Here is a 16,132-nt window from a genome sequence, read left to right as displayed (position 1 = left end):
TCATTGTTAAAAGGTCAGACACTGTGGACGTCAATGTTAAAGGGGCGTGCACTGTTGAGGTCATTGTTAAAGGGGCGAGTACTCTAGAGGTCACTGCTATGGGGGAAACTGTCAATATCTTTTTATGACACACAGAAACATAAAATTAAATAAATTAAATATACCCGTGCAAAGCCGGGTCCTTCTGCTAGTCACCATATAAATGAAAATTTGAAATAAATAAAAAAAATGTATGATTATACTGAATATGTTTTGAGATTATCACTCATCACATACAAAATTGCAGTGCAACACATGGTGGGTTATATATCACTGTGGCATACTGGACTAATACTGCACATATGTCTATTACTATACTTCAGTGCAGACCTTGCAGAGAGTTACGTTGACCTGTCATATGAAATGGGCTGGTTATTAGGGTTGCTATGCTGAATCATAAAAACTGTGAAATGCTGGTCTATGCCTTTCTTTTTTACATGTCTACTTTTATATCCTGACTCAAAAATTACCTTCAAAAACAGTTGTGTACACATGTAACTACATACACACCCTCATTTCTTAACCACAACCACAGGGCATATCCTCTTTCCTAGCATGGAGGGTGGGTGAGTTATAATAAGCTGTTAGATGTTTGGGGACACCGTTGCTGTGAGAAGGCGATGCTTTACAGAAAGGTAGGAACATTCAAAAGTTCTGATGCTAGCTTATTTATTGAGATAAGGTTAACTCCCTGATTAAAAAAAAAGCCTAGAGGACAAAAATCTACAATGGCTACAATATCTTTATCTTCCATTAATGTGATGGGACAACAAATAAAATGATACTTAAGAAGTTAACGAATGCAGCCTAATGTAAAGGGTCAATGGTCCATAATGAATGATTTGTTACATATTAATTCAGTTTAAGTGGTCACGGCTATAATGCCACACAGCAGTAAAATGTTAGGTGTTAGTATGGGTTGCCTTGTTGATAAATTGTTGGTTTATACACACAGTATGTGAAACAGCGGTGAACTGTGAAATTTTATTGCTAGACTACATTTACATCATTGTATGTATCGTATTTACATCCTTCTAAATACTGAACTGTATGTACATCATTGTATATACTGATGAGAATATGGACTGTGTACATACTGTATATTATATACTGAACTCTACTATGTATAAATAAGAAACTGATATTTACAGTCCATAAGTGTACAAAAGGTACGTGCAATATATGAATCTGTTCTCGGTATTATTTGCCCGTTGACTAACATTATAGGGCATTCTTTAAACGGGTCCTACTGTTTGACATTATAGGGGTTGAATAATGATATTTTTTAACCCTTTCCAAACACAGCCAATTATTACCCTTCTGACATTAATTTTCACTGTGTCACTTTATGTGGCAATAACTTTTTAATGCTTTTACTTCGCCAAGTAATTCTGAGATTGTTTTATCGTGACGCATCATATTTCATGTCTTTGGTAAATTTGGGTTGGTGTGTTTTGCCATTATTTTTAGGGATAAAACTTTGTTCTTAGGGTACTTTCACACTTGCGTTTTTCTTTTCCGGCATAGAGTTCCGTCACAGGGGCTCTATACCGGAAAAGAACTGATCAGGCATATCCCCATGCATTCTGAATGTAGAGTAATCCGTTCAGTTTGCATCAGGATGTCTTCAGTTCAGTCGTTTTGAATGATCAGGCAAAAGAGAAAACTGTAGCTTGCTATGGTTTTATCTCCGGCGAAAAATACTGAAGACATGCCTGAATGCATTTTTTCTCATAGGAATGTATTAGTGCCGGATCCGGCATTCAAAATACCGGAATGCCGGATCCGTCCTTTCGGCCTATGCATGCGCAGACCGGTAAAAATGTGAAAAAATATACAAGATGGATCCGTCTGTCCGCATGACCAGCGGAAAGACGGATGCGTCCTTGCAATGCATTTGTGAGACGGATCCGTATCCACTAAGGATTTTTCATTTTGCTCTGCCTCTCACCACTTGTTCCAACGCATAGACCATATCCTGGTTTCCCCCACACTTTTTCCTGTCTTTAGCTACGTTTAGATTGGTAATATTACAATATCTGATCGTGCCCCATGCAGCGGCCTGTTTACTTCCCTCTCCGAAGAGGGAATGGAGTTGGAGGCTAAATGAATCCCTCCTCAACAATGGCTAACATTGTGTGCATATTCAGGATCACTTATCCTCTTACTTTCCCCTTACCCCCTTTCTTAAAGTATATAACCTGTACCCTGGGAAAGCCAAAAAGCCTACATACGTGGCATTATTATATCTTTAGGTACCAAGGTAAAGAGAGATCAGCAGAAGAGCACCTACTCCCTCTTAGCACAAATAGCTACCATTGAGTGATTGCATAAACACTCCACAATCTCTATGGCTGAACTTAAACTACAACTTAAAAAGCTTTTGGTACAACTGGCAGGAAGCACTTGTTACACTTTCAGCACTAGCTATATGCACATGGCTACAAGGGTGGCAAATGGATGTCTTCTCTGCTCTACAAAGCTAAAAGTACAAGTTATATCGCTATAATTAGGGGGACTAATGGTATCCTGAATTCAGACACACCAGGGATTGCTGAAGCATTTCAAAATTTCTATTCTGACCTGTATAATCTTAAACACTGTGTAAGGGATTGCCTCTTATTTGGGGGGTCATTCTCACAATGATCTTCATCGACCACAGAGTTAGGGGCCAAACATTGCTTTTATTTGGCACCTCAGCAAAACCAAAACAAACAATGCAAATAACTCCCTACCTCACTGAAAGGCCCGTTCACACACGGGAAGAACATGTGGCTTTTCCCAGCCTAACAATCCAGCACTTCCAGGCTATAACAAAGTCCAGTACCTTTTGGGGGATTGTGGCCCAGAAGTCCTCCTGACTCTGGCCTAGCGATCGTCGATTCCAAGACCTCACGGAGTCCCACAAAGTTCAGGCTAACAGCTAGCCCTGTGGCCCCTCAGCCAGCTCGGCTGAGCCCACTTGTACAGAGCCTTCCCAGGCCTCTGCTGCACACAGATTCTCCAGAGTGAGACACACCCAAGATCCAGAAACAGGATTAAATAGGATCCCTGGACATGAGCATGCCCTAAGTCCCGGACTGGAACCTGGGGAAACAACACCTCAATGCTCACATTGCCACAACTGCCAGAGTCAATTCAAAATATTGCATAAGACTCATCTTGCCTCCACGTTTGTATGTACTCCACTTCCTGTCTCTGAGCCTCGATTTAGCTAATAAACTGCTCAGCCCAGTTACCCAAGATTGGATGAAATCTATACTCCATAGCTTTGCCCCAGGAAAATCCCAGGTCCCAATGGACTTCCCCTAATGTCTTATAAGAAATTTAGGGACATCCTTAGCCTGCACTTCACAGAATTGTGCAGTGCCCTGCTACAAGAAGATTATTTCCTAGACAAATGCAAGATTCATACTTCAGTCTTATCCATGAAGAGGGTAAAGACCCTCTGAATTGACTTTGCTTTTTCGACATCAATGCCAAGAAGCATCAGGGATATTTTTCTATTATGGATAGAGTAATATATTGTGCAAGTTATCCTTGCTCTCCCTTCCCCTGACAAAACCAGATTGCTCTTTACCTATTAAGGAGGGTAGCATAGAGCTTAATCGTAGTGGCATTAATTTTGCCCGCATTTTCAGATCTACCCTTAAAAGGGAAATACAGTAGGGCTGTAGCTGGCAATCTGGTTTTGGCAGGGGAAGGGAGAGCAAGAATAACTTGCACAATATATTACTCTATCCATAATAGAAAAATATCCCTGATGCTTCTTGGCATTGATGTCGAAAAGGCAAAGTCAATTGGCCGTTCATGAGACTTACCCTTCAAAAATTCAATATTTAAGTCATATTTACTCTATATATGCAGACTCATGCATGCCTCAAGAATAATAGTACCCTCTGTCCTGTCTTTGAGATTTCTACTCCAACAAGGCAGTCACGTATGGGAAAGTAGAGAGGATGTGCACCCCCTGACTGCCACCCCCAACTCTGTCCCTACCTAGTTGCACTACCCGCCCTAGGCGACGGGGCACAACTGGGCGATGGTCCCTGACCTACGTAAGCGCAGAGCAGAGAGGACAGAGATAGAGAGGGAACCGGACAGCTGAGGCAGAGAACGGCACACACATGCCGTATCTGGAGGGTAGGACAGGGAAGTAAACAAGGCGGAGGTACCCCCTGAAGGAGGATTCAATGGCAGGTCAAATAGCCGAGGTCAGTCCGTGAGGTCACGTAAGTACAAAGGGGAAAGACAGGAGATAGATCAGAGAACGAGTCTAGGTCAAATCCGGGAGGTAGCGACAGTACTCAGGGAGCAGGCAGTAGGCAGGTCAGAAGGCGGACAAACGTCAAATCCAAGAGGTCAAACAATGCAATAACACGGAATATACACAGCCTAAGTGAGTCAATCACAGGCAATCTGTGGCCAGAGATAACTACGCCTATAAAAGGTTTATCAGAATTTGATATAGGATCCCATAGTGTGATGAGCAGGTCAATGACAACAGTTGAAGTGGGATCAGTAGGATGGTTCACAGTTCTATAGTAGCCCATTATCTGGGAACTGGATCATATCTAAGACCCTTGATTCCTGCTTGTCTAAAGTCTCCTGACACCACAGAAGTTGCATAGCCTCCGTGAGAAATGGAGTGTAATAGCGACCCTTTCCTACAAGGATCCCGAGAACACAAAGTTACGATTCAAACACAATGAAAAAAAACCTTGATGCAAGTCTCTTTCCAGAGTAGGTGGACTTCAAAGTTGTTTATTGCTCCTGTTGCTCCTCCTCCTTCTCCACGTTACTTATTTCAACAGCAATTGTTCACCAAGGTGATTCCAAAAAGACAACAGTATGCGTGCCCTCATCCAATGGCGCAGAAGCTAAACGTGCACCTGGCCAAGTTACTGGTGCTACAGTCTCTCCCTTTGTATGCATTTGGAAGTATGTGGTATGTAGTAGAATATGGAAATCATTTTTTTTAAAGGGATTCATATCTACAGTATTAATAATTTCAGTTTTTTCAGTAGTTTTTCATTTCACAGAATAGAGCCATTTACAATTTAAATATGTTCATTTTTATATTTATTCTCAGACTGTTTTTGAAAGTTCTTTATTGTTTGTATTGCTTTCAGAGCATATAGTACAGGGCCCATTTCAGTTTTTGCATTTTCCTATTTTCCTCCCAACGTAGCCACAATTTTATTTTATTTTTTTCATTCATATAGCCATATAAGGGCTTATTTTTGGGGGATAAATTGTACTATTTAAGAGCATCATTCAATTTACCATGTGTGTTATTGGAAAATAGGAAATAAATTCTTTGTGGGGTTACATAAAAAAAAAACAACTACAATTTCACCATTGTTTTTCAGGGTTTTAACATCCTGATGTTTTTTATATTTCGCTCTAAGGAGCTGTATGAGGGCTTGATTTTTGTGGGTTGGAACTGTACAATTTTTCTGGTACATATGACTTTTTGATCATTGTTAGGCCTCTTTCACATGGGCGTCGTGTGTGAGGGCCGGACAAGATGCGGGTGCGTTGGAGGAAATTTTAATGCGTTTTGCAAGAGCATGAGAAAAATCGGCATGTTTGGTACCCAGACCCGAACCCGGACTTCTTCACATGGTTATAAGGGAAAATAATAGCATTCTTAATACAGAATGCTAAGTAAATTGGGGATGGAGGGGTTAAAACAAAATAATACAAATTTAACTCACCTCATCCACTTGTTCGCGCAGCCCGGCTTGTCTTATTTCTTCTTCTTTGTGGACCTGGGAGGAAAAGGACCTTTGGTGACGTCACTGCGCTCATCACACGGTCCATCACATTGATTTTCACGTAACGCACTAGTGATGCATGAAAATCACTGCTCATGTGCACAATCTCATTGGAGTTAATGGGTCCGGATTCAGTGCGGATACAATGCGTTCACCTTACGCATTGCACCCGCACGGGATTCTCGCCCGTGTGAAAGGGGCCTTAGGCCTCCTGCACATGACCGTAAGTGTCCTGTTGCCGTATTGCGGACCAAATTTGTGGAGTTTCGTCCCGTACTTCTAGTCCGCAAACGGACATAACATGTCCTATCTTTTAGTGGAACGGCCGGATCGCGGACCCATTAAAGTGAATGAGTCCACGATCCGTTGTGGCTGCCCCACGGTCAGTGTTCATGCAAAATGCGTGCCGCAGCACAGCCACAGGGCACACAATTATTTTTTCCCTTTACGGCTATCAGCGCACATGTAATTTGTATTATTTTTAATATATTTTAATAGTTCAGACATTTTCGAACGTGCTGCTTCTAAATGTAACACAGCTTTCTAGGACCTTTGCGCCACAATTTGTGCCAGAAATGTGCCTAATATAGGCATATTTCTGGTCAGTAAATGGCCCCCTTATATATATATATATTTTTTTTTTTACAGTGACAACTTTAAACCCCCTTATGGGGCTAGAACCTGGTATATTGTCATACCTTGTCCTATTCACCCTAATTATCATTCACCATTATTGCGGCCGGGTGTCTACTATATGATACAGCCGGCACCCGCCAATTATGGAGCAGGCTTAATAAGTCAGCCTACTCCATACATTCCCTCAGCCACCGTGACGTACGGGTATACCTGATTTATAGCTATTCGTGAGAAATGTATTTGTAGCAAATCAAATTACTTGTTGAAGTTTGGCGAATCGACTGAATCAAATTGTTCAATAGTTTGCTCCTCGCTATTCACCATTCAGATTATACACATTTATTTTTTAATAGTACAGTGTTTTGTGATGTGGCAATGCAAATGATATATTTTTTTTATTTTATGAAAGGGGAGGTTCTTTGACTTTTTATATATTTTTTGTATTTCTTTATATTTTAATAATATTTTTTAAGCTTTTCTTTACACATATTTTAAGTCCTCTTAGGAGACTTTAGCAAGGGATTGTTATATTGTTTGTCCCATAGACTGCAATCAATCATTGCAGCCTATTGGAGTTGCGCTATTTTCCTATGGAGCCCTTCCACCTGCAGGCTTCCATAGGAACTACTGCTTTGGTAGCCTCAGATCCTTTTGCAGAGATCAAGGCTATCACAAGGAATTAACAGCAGCACTGATCACCATGTGAGACAGCTGTGCAGGTCCCAGGAGTGCATCACTTTCAGGGAAAGCTTCTGCCCTGCATATCTGGCGGAAGTCAAGAAGGGACATGCACACACCAGTGAAAAATGGCCATACAACAGCCGCTGGACTCCTGGATCCTGGCTCACTTGCAATAAAATGAGTGTGCTGCTAGTAGGAGTAATTGAGGGATTTGCAGCAATAATTGAGATCCAGACTTGGAATAAAGTTCAAACTTGTCTTTACTATATGCAGGTTTCATCCAAGTGAGATACAGCAATAGTCTTGGGTCCCAGCAGGCATTGGCACTATGTGGCAGGGATCTGTCTTCTACTACTATCATGTGCCTGGAGCTGTCTGCAGGATAAGTAGTCTGTTTGTGGCTCTGTAATGTGGCATAAATCACTATCTTCTGCTGTATTGGGGCCTGACTAGATGAGAAGGAATTTAGATTCTCCTGGTCTCTGGATGGTACTCACAGTTGTGCTCACAGGGTATGCTTCTTCCTGGAATACTGGAGGTGGCTGCTTGCTTCTACCAGCTGAGGCTGAAGGCTCAGACTGGGAATGATGATCTTTTGTCTCAGCCGAGACAAGATCTTGGCTTGGATCCCTAGAACTGGGAGCTCCTACAAGCACAGCCTTCCCCTAGCTGGGGTGGCTGGCACACTAACTGAACTTCCTTCCCCACCCATGAGGCAGGATGTGGGAACATTCCACGCCTCCTCAAAAAGGGGGGGAGCTAATCTGAAATGTACTATTCCAGTCTAGATATGCTAAACTGTTACTAAGGCCCTGCTAAATACAGGCAAATACATTTAACAAGGGTTTCAATGCACATTTGTGAGGATATTAGATAAAATCACATTAGATGACCGTACAAATACAGGTTAACAGGTTGTAGCGGGGTAAAAGAGTTTCGTAACATAACTCTGGGATGTTACAGACACATCTCAGATTAATTTGCATATGTATCAAATCGGTTGTTTTACACAATAAAAGCACACAGAGCTATAGGGACTCTTTCTGCTTATACGGTTGTTTAAATGGGAGGCTGGCTACTGACAGCCTGTTTTTCCTGTCATTATGCATCCAGCTATCCCGTCAAACATTGGAGTTTATCCCTGTCGATGTTTCAACCTCCATTACTTTTTCTAATACCTGACAGTGGACATCCCTCATTTCATGCTCTCGATCGCAGAGCCGAGAGCTGACAGGCGGCGTGTGCCGCCCCCCGGGCACGCCATTCGTCTGCGTGGGATCCCAGCGTCATACAGTGGGAGGGGCCTCTTCCTTAAAAATAAGTGTGTTCGGCCGCGGCTTCACAGCCGAATTAGAAGAGGGGTGCGATATACTTATAATATACTTATATAATGAGTCAAAAACACATAGATAGATCTATATAGTGAACACCTGAAAGTCAGGAGCTTAGGGACTAGGGGCTTACTAGGGCCATTTTTATACAGGGTAAGGTTCCGGACGGGGTCGCTCTTATCAGGGCGGGTGCTCTGTGGTTAGGCTATCAGGGTCAGAATAGCACCCCCCTGTAAGGCAATATCAGAGAGAGTTCTTTGCCTACCCTGTGCTTCAATACCACATCATCATCTAGCCCAGGGATAGATGTGCACTGGAACCCCCGGATTGTGGTAGGACATATGGTTTCTGATTTGGTGCCACCAAGCACCTGATTTAGTGCCGCCAAGCTCTTGTTATTGCCTACTATTCTTTTTGCTTAAAGGGAGTCTGTCAGCAGATTTACCCCTTTTTAACAGTTGCCATACCGCTGTAGCCGCAAAACAGACGATTAACACGGTACCTTTAAACGCTTTGGTGGACTTTTAAATCTGCCAAAAACGAACTTTGATGAGGGCTCGCAAGTGCCCAGGGCGGAGTCCACCGTGTTGGAGCCCAGGCAGCTCTGCCTCTTCGGCTCTTATCCCCGCCCAGCCTCCTCCTCTGCTCGCCTATCTGTTGTCTCTCCCCCTCAGCGAGATCCCGCGCCGACGCGATAACTTCCTTGGCCGGGGCATGCGCACTGCAATGCCCATTGCTGACACGGCATCGCAGTAGCTTATGCGCATGCCCCGACCAAGGAAGTCATCGCGTCGGCGCGGGATCTCGCTGAGGGGGAGAGACAACAGATAGGCGAGCAGAGGAGGAGGCTGGGCGGGGATAAGAGCCGAAGAGGCAGAGCTGCCTGGGCTCCAACACGGTGGACTCCGCCCTGGGCACTTGCGAGCCCTCATCAAAGTTCGTTTTTGGCAGATTTAAAAGTCCACCAAAGCGTTTAAAGGTACCGTGTTAATCGTCTGTTTTGCGGCTACAGCGGTATGGCAACTGTTAAAAAGGGGTAAATCTGCTGACAGACTCCCTTTAACTTTAAGGGTCCATTCACACGTCCGCAAAATGGGTCCACATCCGTTCCGCAATTTTGCGGAACGGGTGCAGACCCATTCATTTTCAATGGGGCCAGAATGTACTGTCCGCATCCGTATTTGCGGATCCGCACTTCCGCATCCGTGCTTCCGTTTCCGCAAAAAAATATAACATGTCCTATTCTTGTCCGCAATTGCGGACAAGACTAGGCATTTTCTATTATAGAGCCAGCGAAGTGCGGTCCACAAATTGCGGAATGCACATTGCCAGTGTTCGTGTTTTGCGGATCCGCAATTTGGGGATCTGCAAAACACTTACGGACGTGTGAATGGACCCCATTATTTAATTTATTTTCATTTTGAGGGATATCTTTTAGGGCTCATTCAGATGGCTGTATGCTGTCCGCAAAAATGTGGATCTGTTTTTTTTTGCGGACAGTTCAGCATGTCCTTAAAAAAACGGATAGCATTCACTATTTTTGCAGACACATAGACTTCAATGGGGCCATGTCCTGATTTTCACGGACAAGTATAGGACAAGTAGGGCCCCATAAAAGTGAATGAGTCAGCATCTAATCCGCAAAAAAACAGATCTGCATTTTTGCAGATAGCATACGGCCGTCTGAATGAGCCCTTAAAAGTAACATTATTAAAGGTTACGTTTTAGGCCTCTTTCACACTTGCGTTGTCCGGATCCGGCGTGTACTCCACTTGCCGGAATTACACGCCGGATCCGGAAAAACGCAAGTGTACTGAAAGCATTTGAAGACGGATCCGTCTTCAAAATGCTTTCAGTGTTACTATGGCACCCAGGACGCTATTAAAGTCCTGGGTGCCATAGTAGTAGTGGGGAGCGGGGGAGCAGCATACTTACCATCCGTGCGGCTCCCGGGGCGCTCCAGAATGACGTCAGAGCGCCCCATGCGCATGGATCATGTGATCCATGCGATCACGTCATCCATGCGCCTGGGGCGCACTGACGTCACTCTGGAGCGCCCCGGGAGCCGCACGGATGGTAAGTATGCTGCTCCCCGCTCCCCGCTCCCCACTACAGTTTACCATGGCTGCCAGGACTTTAGCGTCCCGGCAGCCATGGTAACCATTGAGAAAAAGCTAAACGTCGCATCCGGCAATGCGCCGAAACGACGTTTAGCTTAAGGCCGGATCCGGATCAATGCCTTTCAATGGGCATTCATTCCGGATCCGGCCTTGCGGCAAGTGTTCCGGATTTTTGGCCGGAGCAAAAAGCGCAGAATGCTGCGCTATTTGCTGCGGCCAAAAAACGTTCCGTTCCGGAACTGAAGACATCCTGATGCATCCTGAAGGACGGACTGTCCATTCAGAATGCATTAGGAAAATCCTGATCAGTATTCTTCCGGCATAGAGCCCCGACGACGGAACTCTATGCCGGAAGACTATAACGCAGGTGTGAAAGGGCCCTTATCTTTATGTATCTTCTAATGGATTGTCTTCCTTCTACAATGTTATAATATACTTTCTAACATAGAAAGTATATTATAGTGCATTTGTATTGTGCGGTAGTTGTGTGCAGTTCTGCTGCGATACTGCAGGTATATAGACGGACAAGCGTTATTGGAACAAATAATTTCTACTGGTGTGATATACCAGTTGCCCCCCCCCAAAAAAAAGTGATTGAAGCAGGGGTGGTCTATACCAATAATATACTTTCTATATAGTGCATTTAGGTAGCGTAACAGGGCACATTTAAGCGAATTTCTCTTTAAGACGCATAAAAATGTACCCTAATTAAGACTTAAGATTTTTTGTTGGAATTTTTGTCCTTGATCCCCCTCTAGTATGTCACTGTCCATGTTGTGGGACTATTTGTGCACTTCTAATAAGTATTTGGTGGCTGCAAATATGAGCTGAAGGTTTTTCAGGTTCGCCTGCCATTAAAGTGAATGGAGCCCGTCACAAACTTTCGATTCTCGAACATTTGATCGCGTTCGGGTGATCGTGTTTGCGAATCATCCCGGCCGATGTTCTTCCATCACTACCGTTGATTAACCCAAAATAAAGTTCAGCAGCTCTAGTTGGTCTTTCCTGAAATTTTCTTAATCGCATCCCACAGCAAAAGCCATGGTCCACAGAGCTTCCAAAGCATCAGAGGAATCTCATTATTAAAAGGTATCAGTCAGGAGAAGGGTACAAAAGAATTTCCAAGGCATTAGATATACCATGGAACACAGTGAAGACAGTCATCATCAAGTGGAGAAAATATGGCACAACAGTGACATTACCAAGAACTGGATGTCCCTCTAAAATTGATGAAAAGACGAGAAGAAAACTGGTCTGGGAGGCTACCAAGAGGCCTACAGCAACATTAAAGGAGCTGCAGGAATATCTGACAAGTACTGGCTGTGTGGTACATGTGACAACAATCTCCTGTATTCTTCATATGTCTGGGCTATGGGGTAGAGTGGCAAGACGAAAGCCTTTTCTTACGAAGAAAACCATCCAAGCCAGGCTACATTTTGCAAAAACACATCTGAAGTCTCCCAAAAAGCATGTGGGAAAAGGTGTTATGGTCTGATGAAACCAAGGTTGAACTTTTTGGCCATAATTCCAAAAGATATGTTTGGCGCAAAAACAACACTGCACATCACCAAAAGAACACCGTACCCACAGTGAAGCATGGTGGTGGCAGCATCATGCTTTGGGGCTGTTTTTCTTTAGCTGGAACTGGGGCCTTAGTCAAGTTAGAGGGAATTATGAACAGTTCCAAATACCAGTCAATATTGGCACAAAACCTTCAGGCTTCTGCTAGAAAGCTGAACATGAAATGGCTTCACCAGAAGAAGAATAAAGTTTTGGAATGGCCCAGCCAGAGCCCAAACCTGAATTCTATTGAAAATCTGTGGGGTGATCTGAAGAGTGCTGTGCACAGGATATGCCCTTGCAATCTGACAGATTTGGAGTGTTTTTGCAAAGAAGAGTGGGAAAATCTTTCCAAGTCAAAATGTGCCAATCTGATAGACTTATACCCAAAAAGACTGAGTGCTGTAATAAAATCAAAAGGTGCTTCAACAAAGTATTAGTTTAAGGGTGTGCACAAAGTGAAAAAAGTTCTGAAATGATTTATCTTTCTCTAATGTTTTTTACATCACAGAAACCTGACATTTTAACAGAGGTGTGTAGACTTTTATATCCACTGTTTGTCACAAAGGTGTTTATTATAAATTGTTCTGTATAAAATAATGCATTTCAGTTATGTAAAAGGGGAAATAGTGGTTTTCTGTTGGTAGATGCTTAGATCTTTGGAAATGTAGGAAGGAAATATGATTATGAAACAAATTTCTCAATAAGCAATATAAAGTTGCTTACCCCTGTACACATGTACTATGAATCCCTCATTAACACCATATTGTCATACTTTATAATAAACAGGGTGAGGCAAATGTATGAACACACCCTTTTTTACTGGTGTAATTTGTAGAAAATTGAGTTCCAATGTGTGGAAGTACTAACTGGGAGGGAGGCTGCATTATTTGGTGGAGGAAACATTTTTTGCTGCCATTTTGAAATTTGTCATATTGAATTTTAGCTCAGGTTTTTCCAAAAGAAATGGTTCATGTGGTATATTAGTCTTGGCTGGATTTTACTCAGAACCACACTGGTATTGTCAGTTCTGACCTATCATTACTTGTTTAGAAGTTAAGAAAGGTCGAAATTCCCTAAGTGGTTCTGTTGTTTGTGTTCCTCATTCTGTCAGATGCACATTGCTAAACATTTAATCCGATCTCCATGAGCATGCCAGAACCACAGGTGATACTTCTTCACAGCGTTGTAGGATTCACCATTTCAGGTGAATCCTACAACGTCTGTTGAGTGTTGTAAGAAGAAGGGGAGATGCCACACAGTGGTGAAAATGGCCTTGTCCCCACTTTTTGGGGATTTGTTGACACCATGAAATTCTGATTCAACATGTTTTTCCATTAAAATGGTACATTTTCTCAGTTTAAACTTTTGTTCTGTGATTTATGTTCTATTCTGAATAAAATATTAGAAGTTGGCACCTCCACATCATTGCATTCAGTTTTTATTCACGATTTGTATAGTGTCCCAACTTTTTTGGAATCCGGTTTGTATTATTATTATTATTCTTTTTTTTAACCCCTCCAGCCCAATTTTAATTAGCATTCTGTATTCAGAATGCTATTATTTTCCCTTATAACCATGTTATAGGAGAAAATAATATAATCTATAGTGATGAGCGGCAGGGGTCATATTCGAATTCGCAATATTTCGCGAATATTTTTTACTCGAAAAAATCAGCAAGTAGGCAAATTAATGGAAACCCTATTAAAGGATAGGATTGTGGAACATCTAAAATCCCATGGATTGCAAGATGAAAAACAACATGGGTTTACTTCAGGGAGATCATGTCAAACAAATCTTATAGATTTTTTTTGACTGGGTGACTAAAATAATAGACGGTGGAGGTGCAGTAGACATCGCATATCTAGATTTTAGTAAGGCTTTTGACACTGTCCCACATAGAAGACTTATCAATAAACTGCAGTCATTGAGCATGGACTCCCATATTGTTGAGTGGATTAGGCAGTGGCTGAGTGACAGACAACAGAGGGTTGTAGTCAATGGAGAACATTCAAAACAAGGTCATGTTACCAGTGGGGTTCCACAGGGATCTGTACTGGGACCAATTTTGTTTAATATCTTCATAAGTGATATTGCAAAAGGCCTCGATGGTAAGGTTTGTCTTTTTGCTGATGACACAAAGATATGTAACAGGGTTTATGTTCCTGGAGGGAAACGCCAAATGGAAAAGGATTTAGGAAAACTAGAAGAATGGTCAGAACTCTGGCAACTGAAATTTAATGTGGATAAGTGCAAGATAATGCACCTGGGGCGTAAAAACCCAAGGGCAGAATATAGAATATTTGACACAGTCCTGACCGCAGTATCTGAGGAAAGGGATTTAGGAGTAATTATTTCAGAAGACTTAAAGGTGGGAAGACAATGTAATAGAGCAGCACAAAATGCCAGCAGAATGCTTGGATGTATAGGGAGAGGTACAAGCAGTAGAAAGAGTGAAGTGCTTATGCCGCTGTACAGAACACTGGTGAGACCTCACTTGGAGTATTGTGCGCAGTACTGGAGGCCATATCTCCAGAAGGATATAGATACTCTAGAGAGAGTTCAGAGAAGAGCTACTAAACTAGTACATGGATTGCAGGATAAAACTTACCAGGAAAGGTTAAAAGACCTTAATATGTATAGCTTGAAAGAAAGAAAAGACAGAGGGGATATGATAGAAACTTTTAAATACATAAAGGGAATCAACTCGGTAAAGGAGGAGAGCATATTTAAAAGAAGAAAAACTACCACAAGAGGACACAGTTTTAAATTAGAGGGGCAAAGGTTTAAAAGTAATATAAGGAAGTATTACTGTACTGAGAGAGTAGTGGATGCATGGAATAGCCTTCCTGCAGAAGTGGCAGCTGCAAATACAGTGAAGGAGTTTAAGCATGCATTGGATAGGCATAAGGCCATCCTTCATATAAGATAGGGCCAGAGGCTATTCATAGTATTCAGTATATTGGGCAGACTAGATGGGCCAAATGGTTCTCATCTGCCGACACATTCTATGTTTCTATGTTTCTATGTGTAATATGCAAATTTTCGTATTCGAATTTTCGTATTCGATTTTTTTATTGCACATTTTTCAACTTACAATTATTAGACAAAGAAGATTATAGCACTATATCAGCTAAATTGCTCTATATTCGATTTTTTTTTGAATATTCACTATATTGCTATAACTGTTTTTTCAAATATTCGTAATATTCTAAAACAAGAATATATAGCAATATAGCGAATATTAGAAAAAAACGAATATAGAGCAATTTAGCTAATATAGTGCTATAATCTTTCTCTAATGTAATTTTTTTCTCATCTGAAGTTCAGATTGGAAAAAAATTACAACTATAAAAAAAAAGATTATAGCACTATATTAGCTAAATTGCTCTATATCCGTTTTTTTCGAAATATTCGCTATATTGCAATAACTTTGTTTTTTCGAATATTCGTAATATTCTAAAACAAGAATATATAGCAATATAGCGAATATTCGAAAAAACTAATATAGAGCAAAATTCGCAAACACTACTATATTGCCCACAAGCTAGAAGCAGGAAGGGATCATGTGTACTGATAAAAAATAAAATAAAAAAAATCGAAATAAAAAAACTAAATAAAAAAATCGAAAATTATAAATTCTAAATATTCGCGAATTTTCGAAGTACCTATATTCGCGATAAAAATTTGAAATTCGAATATTCGTGATCAACACTAGTGATCACCATGGTAGGTGCATAAAAGATTATCAAAAGTTGATAGGGAAGATATCCAAATGGATTGTAGACATCACGGGGACGTGCGATCAGGTAGAAGTTATCTAGAATCAACAATTTTTCAAATAATTTAGACAGCACTCCAGTATGCGGTTAATGCTTTTTATTTGCCGGACATAAGGGTCCTTTTTTAGGAACTGAGGCAATGTTTCGGGCAAAAACACATGCCCTTCATCAGGCTGATGTAAAGAAGGGAAAGGGGAAAAGGG

The 16,132-nt window shown here is 41.7% G+C and overlaps 1 protein-coding gene across 4 annotated transcripts in view; it reads left to right on the top strand.

The window, feature by feature from the left end:
* Positions 1-16,132, top strand: part of NHSL2 (NHS like 2) — a 637,228-nt gene that overhangs the window by 278,029 nt on the left and 343,067 nt on the right. The window contains exon 1 of one of the 4 annotated variants that reach the window (XM_044305806.1): positions 4,906-4,987. The exons of the other annotated variants lie outside the window; for them this stretch is intronic. Coding sequence (XP_044161741.1) covers positions 4,969-4,987 — 19 coding nt within the window. The 5' untranslated portion in view covers positions 4,906-4,968. Of the gene's footprint in view, positions 1-4,905; positions 4,988-16,132 lie in introns of those variants that run through there. 4 annotated transcript variants of the gene reach the window in all.

Source organism: Bufo gargarizans, chromosome 9 (assembly GCF_014858855.1).
Source record: "Bufo gargarizans isolate SCDJY-AF-19 chromosome 9, ASM1485885v1, whole genome shotgun sequence".
Taxonomy (NCBI): Eukaryota; Metazoa; Chordata; class Amphibia; order Anura; family Bufonidae; genus Bufo; species Bufo gargarizans.
This window is presented reverse-complemented; position numbering and strand designations above follow the sequence as displayed.